This window comes from Lissotriton helveticus, chromosome 11, assembly GCF_964261635.1.
Source record: "Lissotriton helveticus chromosome 11, aLisHel1.1, whole genome shotgun sequence".
NCBI classification, from domain to species: Eukaryota; Metazoa; Chordata; class Amphibia; order Caudata; family Salamandridae; genus Lissotriton; species Lissotriton helveticus.
The window spans coordinates 319,025,039-319,047,241 of record NC_136072.1 but is presented as its reverse complement, the minus strand read 5'-3'; the positions used below and the strand labels follow the sequence as shown (position 1 = coordinate 319,047,241).

General features: G+C 45.6%; 1 protein-coding gene across 1 annotated transcript in view; it reads left to right on the top strand.

Moving 5' to 3' along the window:
• The window catches only part of AGXT (alanine--glyoxylate aminotransferase), a 458,404-nt gene extending 446,985 nt beyond the window's left edge, over positions 1 to 11,419 (top strand). The window contains exon 11 of the mRNA XM_078665630.1: positions 11,095 to 11,419. Within this exon, the coding sequence (XP_078521756.1) occupies positions 11,095 to 11,202 (108 nt within the window). The 3' untranslated portion in view covers positions 11,203 to 11,419. The remainder of the gene's footprint in view (positions 1 to 11,094) is intronic.
• The last annotated feature ends 10,784 nt before the right edge of the window (positions 11,420 to 22,203 follow it).

Here is a 22,203-nt window from a genome sequence, read left to right as displayed (position 1 = left end):
AAGTGATAAAGACAGGATCAAGAGCCAAGTGCTCTTATTCCAAAACACACAAAGCTCTGGGTCACTTTTTCTCCCGGGAGAGAACAGGTCTTTGCCACATTTCCGCAGCTACGATGGAAAGTTTCGATCACAGTAACATCACCTTTGGCATGATGCACGTCCTAATTACCTTTTACTGAAAATCTACCAACGTCGAGTCTTTTCCTCAAATATTTATCTGTTGCTTGTGTGCCGCTTATCATACTGACTGTACTGTACATTAAAGAAACGTAATGATGCCATCGCAGGCAGCCTCTGTACACTGCTGAGCACTGCCATGAGGCACTGAAAATACCATACCTCATCTGTTTAAGCCACCAAACACCTCTTTGGTCCAGATAATGAGGTGTTGAATTACTTTGTGGGGTAAACACCCCTGTGGCCTAGATTAGGAGTTGCTAAATTACCTGATAGGATAACCGCACACCCAGTTCAACACATGCACTGGACAATTTTGGGGCTCTGATACGATAGGTCAATCAGTATCAATATTTTCCGGTTCGGTGGTGCTGCATTCCATGGATTTGGATACAAAAACATTGAACACAGAATGGGATGAGGAATATCACACTCAATAATGCACCTGGAAATACTGTGCCTGCGTAGAGTAATATCGGATTTAAAATTGCAAATATATAATTCGGAAGTGCCCCACACCGAACAAGAAGCTAGAAAAGGCGTGACTTGGCATGCCTAAGCCTGCCAACGGGTATCAGCAGTGGCCATTACTTTGGACGCGGAGAAGGCCTTCGACTGAGTCTCATGGGAATTCCTGGAACGCTGTATGCAGGGTTTTAACTTAGGTGAGGAATACATTCGGGTGGTGATGGGCCTGTACCGGGAGCCATCCGCCAGAATAGTGGTTAACGGGTCACTTTCTGGCCCCTTCACACTACAACAGGGCACCAGACAAGGGTGTCCACTGTCCCCCTCGCTATTCATACTGGCACTCGAACTGCTCATCCAAAACATCAAACTAAACAAGAACATAAAGGGCATAAACATCAACGGCACTGACATAAAAGTTGCCGCAAACGCTGGCGATATCTTAATAGTAACAGAATAGCCGAAGTCCTCAATTGATGGCCTTATGCAATCGATAGCAGAATACTCCGGGCTCTCTGGATATAAATTAAATAATTACAAATCTGAGTGCAAACCTTTAAATATCCACTGCACGAGGGATAGTCTGGGAGAGTCAGGGTTAATATGGCAAGCAGGGTACATCAAATACCTAGGAATTAAATTCGGCAATGATCTAATTGACCAGCTGCACCATAACGAGAAAATAATGCTAAGGAAGATAAAAAAAATCCTAGAATCATGGTCCCCAAAATTTATAACGTGGTGGGGAAGGATAGACACGATCAAAATGATGATCATGCCTATGGTTAATTATCTGATTAGCAAGCTCCCACTCCTACTCACAGAGGACTTTTCCCGCAAAATAGATATTATGATCTCGAATTTCCTCTGGCGGGGAAAGAAGCTAGAATAAGCATTAAGAAACTAAGACTGGAGAAAAAACTAGAGGGGGGGTTAACCTAGCAGACTGCAAAACTTTCCAACTAGCGTTCCTAGCAAAACAAGGATCCTACTGGATAACGCCTCCGGAGGGCTACACACCGGCATGGCTGCAGGTGGGGAAAGCCATTCTAAATAACCTAAACCCTCTCACTCTACTTACAGCAAACAGACATCCTTATACCTCAAGGCCGATCTTTAAAAACACCAAAATCGCCCTATTAAAGGTAGATACGAAGCTAGTAAACAGCATTAAAGGGTCAAAAACGAATCACTCTGGGCCAATAGCAGGATTCTGTACAAGGGGAAAAGTTTATTCTTTAAATCATGGATAGAGAAAGGGATCTACTACCCTTTTCAATTAGAAAGCGAAAACTACCCCATCACCTTCGCCACCCTTAAGGAAAAACACAATCTAAATTATATCGAATTTTATAACTTCCTGAAGATCAGATAGGCTCTGTCCAAATCCAAATTTTCAATCTCCCAGCCATCTATCTTCCAGCTAGTAGCCAAAATAAATAAAATGGGACACCAGGTCTCACACCTCTACAACTTCCTCTGCCCTAAATCCACCAAACTTAACAACAAGACCGCTGCCTACTGGAATAATCAAAGTAAAACCATTTTCAAAGATCAGGAATGGGCCACCCTGTGGTCGTCAGCGTAGCAAAATAAGATTTCCCCTGTACTCTCACAAACCAAGTTTTGGTTGCTACACAAGGCGTTCTGGACACCTGCATGATTACACTCATTAGGACTCAGGGAGGAGGATGTATGCTGGAACTGTAACAAAGAAAGGGGCGATCTGGCACACCTTATCCTGTATTGCCCAGCTCTTAAAACATTCTGGGGTGAAATCTTAAAGTTTTTAAACAAAATTTTGACTGCACTCTAACCAAAGAATTCTCCACTATCACTACGGGATTTATGGGCAAGGACCTGAAGTCAGCAGAGGACAGGGACCTTCTGGACTTACTGCGGACAGCAGCAGTGAAAATGGTCCTGACAAACTGGAAAGACACTTCCAAGACATTGTATAAAGGATGGTTCAATTGGGTCACGCATCTCAGAGGAGCTGACAATTAATCCCTACAGAGTTCACTCTAAAAACCGTCCTCAAGAAGGATCTGGGGATCACTGGACACGTTTCTAGACTCTTTTGAGCCCCCTATGAAAAAAGTGTGGACGGAGGGGACACATCCTGGCTCCTCGAAAAGTACTAACGCCCAATCAGGACTGTACCCGGGATCTAATGTTTAGATCCAAATGTCAGACGAAATGTATATGTACTAAAACTCTCAAGTGCCTGTCCTCTATCTCTTCCTTCACCTCAACACTAACATAAGAAGGGTACACACAGAACGGGGTGACACTAGTAATTTGATGTGACGTTGTAAGCCCGGTTTAGAGATCTACTAATGTGTTCCTGTATCTTCTTTATAAAAAATGTGTAATAAAACTTGTGGAGATTAGAAAAAAAAGAAAAAAAGCAGCATTATATATAGTGCTCCATATCCAGGGCAGTAGTAACACCTAACAAGAGGTTCAGGTACAACAATTAAATAACAATTACAAATACATACGAAAAGTGATTCGTAAACATAATGAAAGAAAGAAAAAAAGGAGAAAAAGAAGCCTATATTTCCACACTAGTTTCCCAAACATTTTTTTATATACTCTTAATTTATTAAACATACAAATGCAATTAAGACAAGCTCCAAGTAAACAAACGCTCACAGAAAGTGATGGCAAAACAAAAACAACCAATTCATATTACCAAACACGTGGCTAACATACAGACATTACATGTACAAAAAGAACAACATAGACAAATATAACGTGTCCTTCACAAATTATGTTGTTCAGAGTAAGAAGATAAATCCACCCTTTTGTCTCTTTCTTCATCACTGTTTTTGTGGCTGTTCACACCAGGTTCATACCTCATTATGCCTCTGTTGGGGGTGCTCCAAGCTGGAGACTACCCTGCTGGGAGGAGCATCAAACTACACAAAGGCTGTGTCCACCGAACTGCATATGGAAGAACTTAAAATGAAAGCCACCCCAAACCTGTTCCATCTGCAGATTTCTGGAAAGAGCATTTCCGCTACACAAAGCTTTCTAGCCATTATCACAACTCATGAAAAGCATACGGTAATTTTTGTATTTGGGGCATTTCTCACCTCCACCTAGGTGCCTTGCTTTGTACAACCATAGCAAAAGGCCCACTTGTTTCAGACCCATCTGCTGTTAATCGGTGATGACAAGGCTACTGCCAGCATGATTTTCTTGCACAACAAGCACATTCATCCAAGAGGAGAAAAAAGCAAGGTCATCCTGGTAAAATAATCAGAATTGTCTGTTGAAACCTTAACTTCCACAAGTTTTGCAACTTCGCGAAGCTCACATCCGTTTTCATCCACTCACTAATTGTTTGTAATACATTACACTACACATAATTTCTTTTGTAATCAAGCAAGGCGAAAGTAACTTTAATGCCAAGTCCTATAAATGCCAAAAAAAAAGAAAGAGGGTTATAGCTATGCAATATATAAATACAGGGTTGCATATCAAAACACGGTACTGCAAGAAAACCTTTTACAAAAAAAATATATTATAATATATAGAGACAAAATCTGGACCTTCCAGAAATATCGGCTTCCAAAAATTTGCCCTGTATGTAATTACTAAATTCTACCAGATTCACTTGTGGCATATTTGAGAATGCATTACTGCACTGTGCTAACTGCAGCCTTGGCATGTCTGTGGCCAAGGTTCTTAGTAGTGAGATTAGGCGGAGGTCAAAATTATACTAAGGAGATATTTACGTAAAACTTGAGTCTATGAGCTCGATTACAAGTCTGGCTGTTCACGGACCACCAGGCACGCGGGGCTGCTGCAGTGGTGGTATCCCTACTGCCCTACTATAATTAGGGTGATCATACCACAATTGCCCTGTCAGAGCCGCCAAGGAACTGCCATTTCATGGCGGGGATGCTGCGGCTTTGAGGCTGCAACATACTTGGCGGGACCGCCATGGTCCCACCAAGCATATTACAAGTTTCCTCTCAACCACTGGAGGAGGGTGGTTCCCCCTCCATGAAAACCGTGGCGGAGAGGAAACAAAGGGGACCCTACAGGGCCCCTTGTACCTCAGGGCCATGGGTGTATGAAGGGGGCATAACTTGTGCCTAACAGCGGCATAACATGTGCCCCCTTGTGTGCATGCACCCCAGTTCCTGTGTGACATGGCCTTTACAGTCCAAGCCGTGCATGGCCTTTTTTGGCATTCCCATTGCAATGCCCATTTTCTGAGACGCCATCATGGGAACGTAAAAAAAAAAGACCTCCAGACACGAGAAACACTCGTAATCTGGCAGGTGGCCCGAACATAGGTTTGGTGGTCCCGTTGTGGGGCAGACCCTGCACCTCACCACCAAACCTGCAATCTGGCCCTATGTGTTAAGCGCTGCTGGAGGCGGGGGCTGTGTAGATGAGGAGACAAAGACCTGCAAGAAAAGTTTGTTTTTAAGTCACAGGTGGTCTTAACAGTAAAAACGATTACAGTCATGGAGACACCCGTCACTCACAAAAGCATATATTGCCCCAGTATTGGAACTTTCATAGATTCCCATGCTTTGTATCATTCCCCGTCGTCGGAATGGGAGCCTCGGTAAATAAAAAATACCATAGTAGTAAGCTCAAAGTGAAAAAATAGGCCTAGGCCTCATCTCATTTTGTAGCGTATCCACCTCTTTTTGTAAAAGAGACCACATTCTTGCAGTAGCCAATCAGAGTAGCCTCACCCCATAGAACCTTCCTGAGAGAGCCTCAGAGCCTCAGATTTTCTACCGCACGTTGTGCAAGGGAGTCTCCATTGAGCTCTACTCACTTTTCTTCACTTCTGAGTATATTTCTACAAGTTGTTGCCTGTTTTTTCGTCATGTCTGACAAAGAGAAGAAAGCACTTTTTAGAGCCTGTGCTACTTGCTCTAAAAAGAGGTTGTTTGTTGAAGACAAACACGAAGACTGCATATACTGCTTATATCCGGATCATAAGGCCACTGACTGCAAGATTTGCAGAACCTTCACCACCAAGACCTTGAGGGACAGAGAAGGACGCCTGCTGACTTGGCTACAAAAAATGAAGGACCGCAAGGGAGTTCTATCTTCAGACAGTGAGGGCTCCTCTTCGGTGGTATCATCACGAAAATCAAAGAAGAGGGGTAGGTTTCCCCATACTGCATCTGATGAGCCCCATGTCAAGGCCTTGCCCGGGACCTCTGATAGGTCTGATAGGCCTGCTTCCCTACAATCTCCTCACCGCGGTGAAAAGGAGAGGCAGGGACAGCCTGAGGAGTTGCAACCTTCAAAAAAGGCTAAAAAGATAGTCCCTGTAACTTCACCACCCTCTGAGAAGGAAAGAGGGGTGAAAAAGCCTTCCTCTACGCCTCAGGATATTGCTTCTGACAAGAAACAGTGTTCGTCGACAGTGAAAACCACAGGTATGTCGACGATTCCTGTCAAGAAAGACTTGTCTCTAAAACTGCTGGCTTCGACGACGGCATCTACACCGTCGACGATGTTTAAGACGCCTGATTCCTGTTCGTCGTCGATGAAACTGACTTTTTCTACGTCGACGACGATGACGACGAGGGTCGCGTCAACGGCGATGACGACGACGAGGACAACGTCGACGACGACGACGACTCCGGTGACCATGATTCTGACGACGAGTTCGTCGACGGTTCCGTCGACGATCCAACCGTCGTCGACGATGACCATCTCCCTGTCGACGATTCAGCCTTCGACGACGAGCACAGTTTCTTCGTCAGTGCTTCCTACGACGAAACAGTCCTTGAAGATTCAACCGTCGACGACGATCCCGTCGACGACGACTGGAAAACTTGGCATTTCTCACAGAAAGAGACCAATAACACCAGAAATTACATCTCCACGGCGAGTTACACAGTTGCCTCCTACGTTATTGCTTGATGAGGACTCTGAGGAGGAGACTGATAGCAATTATGGGCCGGCTTATAGCCCATCTGACTTACAAGTCAAATTACAGGAGGTCAGTTCTGAAGAAGGTGAAACGGAACAACATCACTATGCTCCACAAGCCTATTATGACCAGCAAGAGAGGCCTCGCATGCAGGTTCATTCGCAGAAATGTCCACGTCAGTCCCAGCAGGACATGGTAGCGATGCCATCCTCTCTCATCTCTGATCTACAATTAATGTTGCAGGACTATCGGAGGCGGTTTCCTGCTCAACAGGAGGTTCAACAGATACGTCCTCCCTCACCTCCGCCTCAGTTATCTCAATCTATGGCAGACAACTCTTTGCCTTTAAGGGGGCATGACCCAGAGCCCGTAGCACATTCCCAATAGGTGGTTGCCATTGGGGATGATACTGATGATGATAATGCCTCATCAGATGTGGATCAGCAAGGGGACCCTGACCAAGATCAGAATATGGACTGGAATCAGGATGGCCTTCAAGATCCAGACGTAACAGGGCCTGTTACCGCAATCTCTCCTCCAGCAGATATTGGAAGTTTTCACAACTTAATGGAACGAGCATCCAGGAGATTTGGTCTTCCAGTTACCACAGTTCAATCTGACTGTTTTTTGTATGACTTCAATTAACCATTCCGGAAGTCAGTTTGTTCAATCCCCATCATTGAACATGTTTGGTCAGAAGGCATAAAGGCTATGCAAAATCCAGCCACGGTCCTCCCAGTACTCCCCAGACTGGAGAAAAAATATAAGGCGCCGGAGGGCAGCCCGGCATGTCTCCTAGGTCAACCAAAACCGGACTTGGTTATCTCCCAGGCCGCAGAGAGTAAATCGAAGAATCCCTCCACGCCCCTAACGACACCACCTGATTAAGAGGGGAGGCGTCTGGATAATGTTGGAAAAAGATTCTCCGCAATGGCCAGCCTCCTCGTTAGGGCGGCTAATGCTTTGGCGATTCTGGGGAGATATGATCGCCAGATGTGGTGTGACCTCTCCCCGTTTGTGGAAGAACTTCAGGATGGGTCTAAAGACGAGGTCAGAAAGATCTTGATGGAAGGGGAGCGTGCCTCTTCAGAGGTAATCGACTGCGCTATGGATATAGCAACTACGGCTTTCCGAGCGCTAGCCGGCTCGGCAGTTTTAAGACGCCAGGGTTGGCTGCGAGCCACGTGGTTTCGACAGGAAGTACAGAACAAAATTCTGGATCTACCTTATGATGGAGAGATGTTATTTGGCAAACACGTGGATGACACCCTACAAGGCATAAAGAAAGATACGGACACGGCCAAGTCCTTGGGAACATTACAATACCGCAAAGTTCCCTCTAAGGGGGCAAGAGGAAGAGGTTTCTCTTCCTACAGAGGCGGCAATCAGTACCGCTACTCTTCCAACTCCCAACCTGGCCAGTCATACAAACCCCAATATTCACAGAGGGGGTCTATCTCTCGTCAGCCGCCGAGAGGACGTCAGGGGCAACAGAGGAGAGATAATACCAAGAGACAATAGCGGCCATGTGGCTCTTTCTACTGTTCCTGTACCCTCGTTAACACCAGTGGGGGGCAGGATTGCCCATTGCCTCAACAGCTGGAAGGTCATAACAACAGACCAGTGGGTCCTGAACATCATCAAGGAAGGACACACGTTAGAGTTTCAAGATCTTCCTCCAACGAGAGCTCCAGACGCCATTACACCCAAACATCTAAGACTTCTTCGTCTCGAGGCCCACCACCTCTTCATCAAGGGGGCAATAGAGCCTGTACCTCACTCCCAAAAGGGGAAAGGGTTCTATTCCAGGTTCTTCCTGGTTCGGAAGACGAAGGAGACGTGGCGTCCGATTTTAGATCTACGCCAGCTCAACACTTATCTCATCAAGTTGTCCTTCAGGATGGTCACTCTTCAGGACATCCTCCGCCTTCTCAATCCAGGGGACTACATGGCGACCCTAGATTTGGAGGATGCTTATTTCCATGTGCCCATTCATCCAGCTCACAGGCAATATCTTCAATTTACAGTAGGCAAGAGACATTTTCAATTCAGAGTACTGCCTTTTGGTCTCCGGTCCGCACCGAGGATCTTTATAAAGGTACTGGCTCCTGTGGCAGCTTTTCTCCTATTCCGCTGATCCCGAGACTGATCCGCAAGCTCAAGGCAGAGCCGTGCAGAATGATTCTGATTGCACCAGCATGGCCCAGGCAGTTTTGGTACACAGAGCTTCTTCTTCTCTCCCAAGATCAACCGATTCTCCTGCGGTCTGTTCCATCGCTATTAACAATGACTCACGGGCAGGTTCTGCATCCAGGCCTGAAGTCCCTACAATTGACAGCGTGGCTCCTGAGTTCAGAGAGTTCCAGGGTTTGAATCTTTCAGGAGAATGTAAAGACATTTTGGCCCAGGCTCGAACGCCTAGTACGAATAAAACCTATCGGGCGAAGGGGAAGAGATTCTGCTTTTGGTGTCAGAGACAAGGTCTACATCCATATACTTCTGCACCGCACCAACTCTTGCCTTACATCCTTTCTCTTGCAAAATCTGGATTTGCTCATTCTTCTGTAAAGGTACATCTAGCGGCCATTTCTAGATTTAGACGATCATCATCAGGTCCTTCCCTTTGGTCTCCAAGGATCATTAAACAGTTCCTGAAAGGTTTGTTCAGGGTTTTTCCACCAGTCCGGCCTCCACCACCAGCCTGGCATCTTAATTTTGTACTGTCACATCTAATGAAGGCCCCGTTTGAGCCTATTCATAGAGCTGACATGAAGTTTGTCTCATGGAAACTGGCTCTTCTCTTGGCCCTGACATCGGCTAGAAGAGTTAGTGAGCTCCAGGCTTTCACAATTGAGGAACCTTTTCTACAATTTAAAAATGATGTTCTCATCCTACAAACAAATCCTAAATTTATTCCTAAGGTCCCCTCAGAATTTCATCTGAATGAGCCGGTGATCTTAAAGTCCTTCTTTCCGCGGCCCTCCACGCCAGCAGAGAGGGCGTTGCATTCTTTGGACATTCACAGATGTCTCAGGTTTTACTTGGAGAGCACAAGACTGTTCAGTAAGTCTTCCCAGCTTTTTGTTTCATACAGTGCTCCACGAAAGAGTTGTCCAATTTCTAAACCCTGCATTTCCCGCTGGATATCCAGTGCGATCCAGTTTTGCCATCAAGAAGGGGGAAAACTACTTCAGCGAGCAGTTCGTGCTCATTCTATGAGATCAATAGCTTCATCGGTGGCTCTATTCTCAGGTGTCCCGATCAAGGACATATGTAGAGCGGCGACATGGAGCATTGTCCACACCTTCACTCGCCACTACTGCTTGGATTCTTCTGTGAAAGAGGATGCGTCAGTGGGCCAGGCGGTCTTGAGGAACCTTTTCCAATAAGTCGGTGAGCTTTCCTTTCTATCCCGCCTTCCTGTATTGCATATTTTGTATTACTTGTTGTTGTTCTGCTTTGTGATGCAAATGTGTATCTGTTTTCAGGATTATGTATGACATTTGCAGGTACACAAATTACAAAATATGCTTTTCTCTTTACTGCTAGCTATTCTGATACAAAGCATGGGAATCTATGAAAGTTCCAATACTGGGGCAAGAAAACAAGTTACTTACCTGTAACTTTGGTTCCCCAGTATTGGTAACTTTTATAGATTCCCATGCGCCCACCCTCCTCCCCTGGGAAAGCTCAGCCTTATTATCCAATGATGTTGCTGTTCACAACGGCTACGAAAATCTGACGCTCTGAGGCTCTCTCAGGAAGGTTCTATGGGGTGAGGCTACTCTGATTGGCTACTGCAAGAATTTGGTCTCTTTTACAAAAAGAGGTGGATAAGCTACAAAATGAGATGAGGCCTAGGCCTATTTTTTACATTTTTTGCTTACTACAATGGTATTTTTTATTTACCGAGGCTCCCATTCCGACGACGGGGAATGATACAAAGCATGGGAATCTATGAAAGTTACCAATACTGGGGAACCAAATTTACAGGTAAGTAACTTGCTTTCTTATTAAACATCTCAGCACTAAGGGGTTCCTGAGGTCCAATGTAGTACACAATCAACAAGCAGCCGGAATTTGCTAAATATGCAGGGTAGGTAGAAATCTCGATTAGCCATCCTTGCCTCATTTTCATGTGTTTGTCAGTCTTTTTCAATTTCTGAATGATTAACAAGTATTGAGAGGCGAGATTATGCGTAAACAGCAAGTCAAAAGTAGTGAAAGTAGGCACTTTTAGGTTCTGGTGAAGAATAGCACGATAGGTAAAGTAAACTGGCAGGGTTGCAGTCCGGGAACAGTTAGGATAGCAGAGTATCCAGCAAGAACAGCAATTACATTAAAAATATTGGCTCAGTGAGCAACAAAGTTATAACAGCAAGAAATGGGATGTTTTACATATCACCAAGTGTGTGGCCTTTATAAGCTGAAACGGTTTTAAGTTATTAGAATTGTATGACACCAAAAGTGAGAGGTATGGTTATAGTAACCTTTCCGATAAATTATTTTCTGTTATTACCTTACAGGTGTTACGAATAGGACTGATGGGTTACAACTCCTCCAAAACCAATGTGGACCTGGTCATTGTAGCCCTAAAAGATGCCCTGCAGCAGTGTCACAAGAACAAGATCTGAAAGAACTATCCCATCACTGTTCCTTCTTTGGCTCTGATCACCAACACCTCCTTGAAAAGCTTGCTTTACCTTGCCCGTTCTTGCTCTTCCAACTTGAGGCTCCTTACACCTCACAAACTCTCATGTAATTCGACTGTAAGCAGTGGTGACTGGGGTATCTCACTATGGTGATAAATGTATAACTTTTTCTGAAATAAAATATCACCTGAAGTGTTAATGATGTGTCTGACCTTTCCTGCTCTGATGCTAAGGTGACCAAATTCAGTTTTAATCTCACAGTAAATAAAATTCTATGCTTTGTTAATGTGGGGAGTAGACACAGAAGCCTTGGGTAAAGAAAATTTCACTCTGGTTCACAAGAAACCCTTGTGTTAAGTAATGATCCAAATTCTAATGGTGTTGTTAGATACAAATCACTGCTACCATTGTTTTTATTTATTTTCTTTAAATTAAATCTTTTAATTTGTATTTGTTACCAATGACACACACACTCTCCTACAACAATAGGGCAATTGGAGAAGTCAGTATTACTAAAACACAGTTTCGGAAATGGTACTCTACGTATGAACAGTGCACCACAAAAAGAGATCCTTTATTTTTGGTTACACAATCATTTCATTTTCTCCTTCCCAATGAGTCCTAATTATCTATGTAACCTCTCGCTGAAATGTGCAGGTCTTGTTTTTCCACGCCTTGATAGTTTGTGCTGACATGCACAGCACCACTGCCAATAGTAAGCCCAACACACATTGTTTAGTTTAAGAAAGCCTTATTAGAACATTGGAATTTTGGGATCTCCATTGAAAACAATGGAGTGCTCTGGGCTTATAATGGCTGGTATAAGCTCCAACATTCCAATGTTTCTTTGTTCACAGCTCTGGATGTCAACAAAGGCTTCAGGGAACCTGAGGGGATTCCAATCCCCTCACGCTCCCAAAAGGCTTTGTTCTTTTTTGTTAGAACATTCTGTCCTCTAGTGACAGAGTGTTCTAAAAGCATTATAGCCCTTCATAGATGGGCTATACCGCTATTAAAGTCCCTCTCCCTTGTTAAAGGCCCTCACCTTCGGCTCGGGGCCTTTAACGCTGGAGACGGCCTTTAATAGCCGGTATAGCCCTCTACGGCGGTTCTATAAGGCTATATTGTAAAGAGTACATCAAAAAAGGTACATCTTAATAAATCATGTCTAATATATGAGAAAGTGGGTAATATAACGTTGTAGTGCCTGAGCATTAATCTATAATAAAATTACTGCATTATACAGACTGCAGACTAAGGAGAAGGGAAAACAAAATTAAAATAGTACCAAAGCAATATTGTCACAATATATGTTTTACAATATAAGGGGAATAAAAAAGAAAGATAAAAAAGAAGAAAGAAAGGAGGGAAACGGAAATGATGAATGAAATAATACAAAATATAAGGGCTACCAGAAGTAGATATTATGAGTGAACAATACATTTAGGGCCAGATGTAGGTAATTCCCATTTACCGATTCTAAAATACTGAATTTTACTGATTCGGTATTTCAGAATCGGTAAATGGGATGTAGATAAAGATTTGGTACATTTTACCGAATCGGTAAGATTCGGTATTATCGATTCAGTAAATACCGATTCGGTATTTACTGAATCGGTAATAGGGGGACCATTTACAAGGGTGGCAGGGTGTCACATTGACACCCTGTTGCATCCCTGAATAGTGCATGGGTGCACATGTGGCACACATACATGCCCTAAGGGCATGTATGTCTGCCACATGGCACTTTAAAAAAAGCAAATATTTTTTTTTTTTTAGAGGTATTCGGTATTTACCACCAAATTGTAGTTGGTGGTAAATAACGAATCCTTAAATGACAAATGCACTCACTTGAGTGCTCCCTACATTAAGGATTCGATAATTTACTGAATCGATATTTTAAGAATTCGGTAATTTACCGATTACTTAAATTACCGATTCGGAAAATTACAGATTCGGTAAATTACCGAATCCTTAAATATGGCCCCTACATCTCAGATGCATAATACTGGTCGATAACGGCTGAAATTTGGTAATTTCGGCAATTACTGACCGGTATCGGGCTACCTACATCTGGCCCTTAATGCTTTAAACTATAGATAAAACGTTCACGCGGTTGGAAAATGGAATTGCTGTCCCGCAACTGTGTAGCAGGAGTAGATAGATAAGTAGTAAGAGGTATCCAAAATAATGTCCGTTTGAAGTAGATGAAGTGTTGAAATAATTGATGCTCTGTCAAGTCTATGGTGGTGACAGAGAAGAAAGAAAGGAGGGGAATGGAAATGATGAATGGAATAATCCAAAATATAAGGGCTACCAGAAGTAGATATTATGAGTGAACAATACATTTAGGGCCAGATTTAGGTAATTCCCATTTACCGATTCTAAAATACTGAATTTTACTGATTCGGTATTTCAGAATCAGTAAATGGGATGTAGATAAAGATTCGGTACATTTTACCGAATTGGTTATATTCGGTATTACTGATTCAGTAAATACCGAATCGGTATTTACCGATTCAGTATTTACCGAATCGGTAATTCCCATTCATTCCTATGGGCCTGGAGGGCCATAGGAATGAATGGGAATTACCGATTTGGTAAATACCCATTCGGTAAATACCCATTCAGTATTTACTGTATCGGTAATAGGGGGACCATTTACAAGGGTGGCAGGGTGTCACATTGACACCCTGTTGCACCCCTGAATAGTGCATGGGTGCACATGTGGCACACATAGATGCCCTAAGGGCATGTATGTCTGCCACATGGCACTTTAAAAAAAGCAAATAATTGCTTTTTTAAAGGTATTCGGTATTTACCACCAACTTGTAGTTGGTGGTAAATAACGAATCCTTAAATGACAAATGCATTCACTTGAGTGCTCCCTACATTAAGGATTCGATAATTTACTGAATTGGTATTTTAAGAATTCGGTAATTTACCGATTACTTAAATTACCGATTCGGTAAATTACTGAATCCTTAAATATGGCCCCTACATCTCAGATGCATAATACTGGTCGATAACGGACGAATTTCTGTAATTTCGGCCGTTACTGACCAGTATCGGGGTCATGCTTTAAACTATAGATAAAAAGTTCACGCGGTTGGAAAATGGAATTGCTGTCCCGCAACTGTGTAGCAGGAGTAGATAGATAAGTAGTAAGAGGTATCCAAAAAAAGGTCCGTCTGAAGTAGATGAAGTGTTGAAGTAATTGATGCTCTGTCAAGTCTATGGTGGTGACAGAGTGAATTCCAACAACCATTAAAGGTTACTTGAGTAGCATCCTTCCAATAAGACGTAATAATTTGAATAGCAACAGCAATAAGCAAATCCACAAACGTACCCAATTTATGAGCACCAATCCAAGTAGGGGAGGAACTACCCCAAAAAAAGAGATTTGATCTCAAAAGGGAAATTAACTGGATATATAATTGAAATCATTCAACAGATCTTCTTCTCCCAGAAAGAAACAATGGGAGAAAATTGAAAAAATAAATGCAAAAACGAGCCAGGTATGTTTGTACAAGTCCAACATGAATTTGGTAGGCTAATTTTTTATTTACAAATAGAAGTAGGGGTTAAAACAATCTATGATAAAAGAAGTAGAGAGTTTGTGAAGTGCTAGCATTACAAGAAGTGTGATGTATCTTTTGACATATGGAATTATAGGTTTGTATGGAAAAAGAATGTTGTAATTATGATTCCCATAAAAATTCTATTTTGGGCAATTTGGTATAGAGTAATGAAGATATTTATATATGTAAGAGGCCTTGTAGGGTGGAGACAGGATTAATTACGGTGGGAACAAATCTGGTGTAGTGGAAGAAGTCTGTGAAAGTAAAGAGATATGTTGCGTAATATAATTTTTTAGTTCTTCATATTTAAGAGTAGAAGCAGCTGAAATGCCACATTTGGTTTGCAAATCTAAAGAGGAGAAGAAACATGTACCTTGAAATAAATTGTTGATCTGAATTATCCCTTTTGCAACCCAATCTTTCCAGAAAATAGTGCAATTTGATACCTTAATAGATCTGTTATGCATATAGAGGATTCTATGAAAGCAGATAGGGGTGTAAGAGACTTGGGGCCTGATGTAGGAGCCCTAATACCGGTCGGTAACGGCCTAATTCGGCCGTTACCGACCGGTATTAGGGTTTTCTGATGTAGGGGGCCTATATTTGACCGATTCTGTAAATTTACCGAATCGGTAAATTTACAGAATCGGTAAAATATTTACCGATTCGGTAAATCCATATGTAGATGACACTCCTGAGAGTGCCACAGGCCCTTAAGAGTCGGTATTTTACCACCCAATCCTATTGTGTGGTAAAATACCGAATTCAGGTGTGCATGCACATCTGTCCATGCACACTGTGCAATGTGACACACAGACATGCCCTTAGGGCATGTATGTGTGCCACATGTCACACATGCCTGTACTTGGGGTGCTAGAGTGTGTCAAAGTGACACCCCCTGCACCCTTGCAGGATTCGGTATTTACCGATTCGGTAAATACCGAATCGGTATTGCCCATTGATTCCTATGGGCTTCAAGGCCCATAGGAATCAATGGGCAATACCGAATCGGTATTTACCGATTCGATAAATACCGAATGTTACCGATTCGGTATTAAAAAATGAAAATGTACCTACATCTCCCACCTTCTAATTTACCGATTCATAAATACCGAATCGGTAAAATTCGGTATTTATGAATCGGTAAATTAGAATTACCTACATCTAGCCCCAGGTGAAGGCCAGAAATAGGTTGGAAATAGAATGAGTGATGATGGGTGAAACAAAAGTATGTGAAAAATTAGCTAGGGACACTGAAAGGGGAAAGGGAAAGTCAGAGAATCTTCAAAAGACGCCAGACCGATGACGGTGTTTCACCAGAAGAGTGAATATGAGGTAAAATTATTTGATTAAAAAGGAGAAATGACTCTGTTGGAAGTTAGGAAAGTTAACTCCGCCCTTATCTTTGGACTGGCACAAAAAGGATAGAGAAATATGAGCTTTTCGTCCATTCTTTAGAAATTTACTGAGGGAATCGTTAAGAGATTTGAAAAATGTCAAAGGGATTTGGAGGAGGAATATTTGATCCCTAGACACTTAATAAAGTTAGTGTTCCATTTAAAACCATTTTCTGTAAACATTTCTTTAAAACAGAATGTATTCAGTGGAAGGACTTGAGAATTTGTAACATTTATTCTGTAACCCGATACACAAGAGTAAGGTGTCCATTACGATGTCGGGCGGTGGCACCACCGCGGTGCTGCCGGGGCGGAAAAATTCATTTTTCCGCCCGGGAGCAGCGGTACCCACGTCCGCCATATTAGTATGGAAAAACATAGACCATGTCTCATCGGAGACTCACCGCCGTGCGGAAGGACATCTGCCCCGCTCCACAAATTAGGATGCCCCAAACAAGCAGACGTACCGCAGCGGAGAAACCGCACAATCAGAGTCGGTGGAAGCTCGACAGCGGAGCGCGAAACCAGAGTCCCGATCCACACCACCCGGTCACGACTGCCATGGACCCAGCTCTACATGTTTTTCCGGTGCTGTACCTGCTTCATCACCAGCAATTTAAGGGCCGCTGCAGACGCCGCCACAGGTACGCAATTACACAAACACAACACATGGGCTGACACAGGGTCCAAATCCACAGCAGACACCCTGGTGATGACAGGAACACATCCACAAGGGCACCCACACATGACCACCAAGTCACCCTGCGCGTCCTGGACACACACCTTCCGTGACCAAGCAGCAATGTCCCGGTCACGTCACCACAGCGGTGAACACAAGGGAATACATGCGCACAATGCAGAAGGCAGACCAGCGGCAGACATGGGCAGGGCACAAAGACCACATGGCCACACCTCCTCCCACCACACATTAGCACACCCCATGAAGGCACATGCCATGTGCCCCTCTTGTGAACCCCCATGCACAACAACAAGCCAGGTCAAACCACACCCTGCACCACACAACAAACAACCAGGGAGACAGCCACTGCAGGAGTGGCTGCACAGGAACACACAACACACAGAACAGTAGCACAGGGCCAGGGAAACACACACACGACAACACCACCACCACACATAGGGAAACAAAAATGAGTACAAGCACCAAATGAACACATACAAGGACCAAACATACAAATGAACACACAGCCTGCATAGTCACACATACATACCACAGACTGACACACACACCCATACACATCCCAAATGCCAACAGCAATGGAGCACAACAAATAGTAAAGCCAAAGTGGGATGCACACAAATGGAAGGCCATGGAGACACACAACAAGCATGTGCACATCACATGCAAGACAAGGAACACAGACCATCAAACCACACATGACTGGTACAGTCAGCGAAGGCAAACCACATACACCACAGTGTAACAACGCAGGGAGACAGCAAGGCAAACCATGTATAGGCACAAGGATGAAAGGAAGGCCCTGAAGTCAAACTGTGAACAGCCACACGTGTATACAAACACTTCACAGGAGTACACCAGCAGCACAACACACAGGACCCATTGACACACTCCATGACTGCCAAACCCCAGGAGGAATGTACACACATACCCCCCTCACACCAGCAGCACACAACACCAGTGCCTAACACACAGAAGGCTGGCAATACTTGGGGACCCAGCGCCAAAGCTACCTTGTGGGGGTCGCAGCAGCGTCCATCAGCGGACCCACCTGCCAGCAGTCTACCGCTTCTTGGCTGCCTCTTGCCGCCTCGCTCCCCTGCGACTTCGGAGCACGGCAGCTGAGCGGAGAGCGGGCTAGGGGACTCCAACCCCCAGAAGCCCCAGCGCCACGCACGCACGACCGGAAAAGGACGGCGCCAGGAGGCGCATAAGTGCAGCGTGAGACCGGCAGAGCGGGGGACCCAGCGCCAAAGCTACCTTGTGGGGGTCGTAGCAGCGTCCATCAGCGGACCCACCTGCCAGCAGTCTACCGCTTCTTGGCTGCCTCTCGCCGCCTCGCTCCCCTGCGACTTCGGAGCACGGCAGCTGAGCGGAGAGCGGGCTAGGGGACTCCAACCCCCAGAAGCCCCAGCGCCACGCACGCACGACCGGAAAAGGACGGCGCCAGGAGGCGCATAAGTGCAGCGTGAGACCCGCCTCGCGGGACGCCGAGCGAAGCCCGGGCAAAGGGCGGGCAGTCTGTGGCAGTCAGGGGCTGTCAAAGGCTGGGCTGGGCCACCCCCCTGTGATTTGCTACCCGGATTGCACTGGTGATTTCACTATCTTTAGCGTGAGTATATGCCCTTCCCCTGCTTCCTGGACTAATGACAACCCGCTCAGGGAAGAATTTAAGGGGAGGAAGTGGAGGGTGCTCAATCGGTGCAATAGGCACTATGGACAAATTTATAACCCGGGTTGCTGCCGTCATTGAGAAGGAGATAGTCATGACGGAGCGGTGGCTTTCGATGGACTTAAACCCGTCGAAGAGATCATCCCTGGGCTCCATAGCTCGAGCTGAATCCCCCATGAGCTCCTCTGCCCAACTGCTAACCCCTCCTCACATACACGAGGAACCTCGACTTGTTTCATTAAGTGCTAGCATAGACAGATTGGAAATGTTGGCTGCATCGTCTACTCCCCACCCCGAGGTTGCTGGTTCCGAGGCACCGCTCCCAATAAAAACAAGCGCTGTTGCTCCTTCAGTTTCAGCAAGAGACCCTGGGTCCTCGGACAAACCAATGCCGGACCCTAAGATTCTGACCACAGGGAAAGCAAAAAGGAAAAGGACTGCCAGCCCGTTTAAAAAGAGCTCCATGAAATGGTACAGGAATATGCGGAAAAGGGGTCTGAAGGGCTCATTCTCCAAGCACCAAACTAATGCCCCTTTTGTATTTAAGGGGGCAGGCTCCATTGCTGATAATGCCAGTGCCATTCCCTCCACAGCCCCTCAGTCTTTGTCTCTCTGTGCCCCGGTTGCTTTTGTCCAGATGGAGGGGCTGCTGAAATCTCTTTTGGTCCAGATTGTTGATAAAGTGGCAGGGATGGGAGAAAGGCTAGACAGGCTCGAACAATCGACCCTAGACAGCTTTTTCTCGCTGAAAGCACTGATTAAACTACACTTTAAGACAGGGGAGGAGGGGCAGGGAGGGAGCTCCCTCAATAGTTCCACCCAGGTGTCCCAGCTCGCCCCTCCTGACATAACACCCACGACCAATGTAACAACATCGCAGCCGGTCGACATTGTACTTGCAGAGCTACGGAGGGCTTCTTCTCCTGTGTGTAGCACTGGCCAAGCAGCGCGAGCTGCTCCAAGTACCTTGAAGCACCTAAAAGCATCGGGTGGGGCAGAGCTGCCGGGGAGGAATAATCAAGTATCAACTAAGGGAACTCCTACAGGGATGGGCAAAAGCAAAAATATCCCGAATGCTCACACTGTTACTACCTCACACACTAGCAATGCTCCAATGCGACCGCAAATTCCAACTTCCAAGGTTCCTCATAAAGCTGTTCGGTCTAAAACTGCCCCGAAACCTCCTCCAGTCAATTTGCCACCAGATTGCCACCCATATGTTGCCGTCCTGATTAACGTACCCATACTAAAGGCTGGCACCAACGAATCCCCCCAGGCACTAACAAACAAAACTATGCACTGGCTCGAATCCAACAAACCCTTAGCTAGGGACCTTGGTGGCCATATCATAGGAGCAAGAAGGGTGAACTGGGTGGGTTATGGGCACAAGAAAGTGGAAGGTGAATGTGTGGTGGTTAACTTTAGAGACAGTAGAGTAGCACAATCCATCTGCGACTCCAATCCTAATCTTGATGGGCAGGGAATCAGCATAGTGGATCTAACATTCTTCTACCCAAGAATAACCCCACTCATGACTGGTCGAGATTTTGGCTCGGGGCAGAAAAACAACACTAACTACTTTGACTTCCCTATCAAACCTCTGTTCTATCCTCAGGCAGCCTGGCAACCAACTGGGCGGAGCCCTTTGGGATATTGAAGCGAACCAAATCCTGCGAAGTTGGTGGTAGGTGACATTGCTGCGGGAGACCTCGATCTGAGCAGTCTGCTTGCTGCCCCTGTCACTCCCTTTATGTGCAGCAAAATCCCCACACCCATGCATGAGAGAAGCCAGGCTCGAGCCGAGCAAGAAGGGGTTAGTACCCTAGTGATACAGGAACCTGTGGCGGGTGAGAACGAACCAACTCCCGGCGCTGCTCCAGCTGTGACGGATCCAGTTCTTAGGATTTTCAGCTAGAACATCGCGGGTATTGACAGGAAGTTGGAGTTGCCAGAATGGAGTGCCCTCGTGGAGGGTTACTCCATCTGCATATTCCAAGAGACATGGGCCTTGGAGCCCCGTCACAAGGTGGGCTATTCATCACATTTTATTCCCGCGGTCAAGCCCCTGGCAGGGAGGGGGCGCCCTTCAGGGGGTCTCCTCATCTGGGTTGCAGTCTCTTTGGACTGCAGGGTGGAGGAGCACTTTACAAACTCCCCTGACATACTCAACATCATGCTGAAGGATTCCCGGGGTCGCATCCAGTTAGACATTTACAACGTCTATGCCAGAGGCACAAGGGGGGGAGTGCAATCGGCCACCATAGCACTCCTGGAAGACCTGTTAAGAAAACGGCCAAGGAACTCGAGCACCATGGTGACGGGTGACTTTAATTGCACGTTCGAGCCCCTTGGTCTTGACGATGTGCTGGGCGTGGAGGAGGAGGACGCGAAAAGGGGGATCCCGGCCCTGGCCCTGCCCCCCATTAAGAAATGGACCCAAGCGGCTTTACAGATCAACGCACTAAATTTGGAATTTGACCTAAGGGCGGTAAACAGGAGGTCCAAATCGGATGTGCTGGGCGCACACACATACAATAGGCCCAATCATACATCGAGAATAGATTATATTCTTCTCGATGTATGTCTATGGAGTACCCTGCGCGACATGAGGATTATTGAAAGTATTGATAGTGACCATAATCTCCTGTCACTCGATCTGACCCCAGGGTGGCTTAGGGATATGGATAGGTCCAAACGATTATTGCCGGCACCTAATACCCCGAGATTTACGGTATCTAACTGTGAGCGACGGTTAAAATGGCCCAAGATCGCCCTGTCCAACGAGAAACTTTCTACTATAGGGGTCCTGCTGGTCGAGGCTCAGAGCAAACTGAGCCTATTGCCTAGTGCACCAAAGGAGGCCACGCAGGTCTTTTGTGCCTTAATTGGTGCACTGGGCAAACTCTTTGTTTTACCCAGTGGTGCCCGGAGCACGTCCAGCAGGAAAGATCCCTGGACAAAACAGGGCTGGTATACAGCAAAATGCAGGCACAAGAAAACGGCCCTGATAGAGGCAGTTAAATCTAAGTCCCCAACTGCTGTTAGATCAGCCAGGAAAGAATATTCCCTGACCATAAAGGCGGCTAAACACGAATGGGAGGTAAAGTTTTGGGAAGATCTTTTGACCGCAAGTAAGGGAAAGGACGCAAGGAGCTTCTGGAGTCTGATTAAGAACAAGAATAGGCCAGATGGGTCGCTTGTAACTTGCAACATCCCCGCCCAGCTCTGGTATTCTTATTTTGAGGCTCTTTACTCTCACCCTGTAGGGGCTCTCAGCGATTCCTTTTCCCAGGTGAACGATCTAATGGTTAGTGATACGGATGACTTCACCGAGAGGGAGGTAGAAGCAGTAATCAAGTCCGTAGTCCCATTAAAAGCTGCGGGGCCTGATGGGATACCCGGTGATTTGCTCCGTGCCAATCCCAAGGTATGGGGCAAACTGGTTGCCACTTTACTAAACGCAATTATGAGGGGTGCATCAGTACCTGATTCCTGGAAGGGGGCGGAGGTTGTCCCGATTTGCAAGAAGGGATGTCGGGACAGCCCCGCCAACTACAGGCCAATCAGCCTGATCGACTCTTCTCAAAAGGTGGCAGGGAAGGCTATCCTGGGGAGGATCCTCCAATGGGCTGAGGA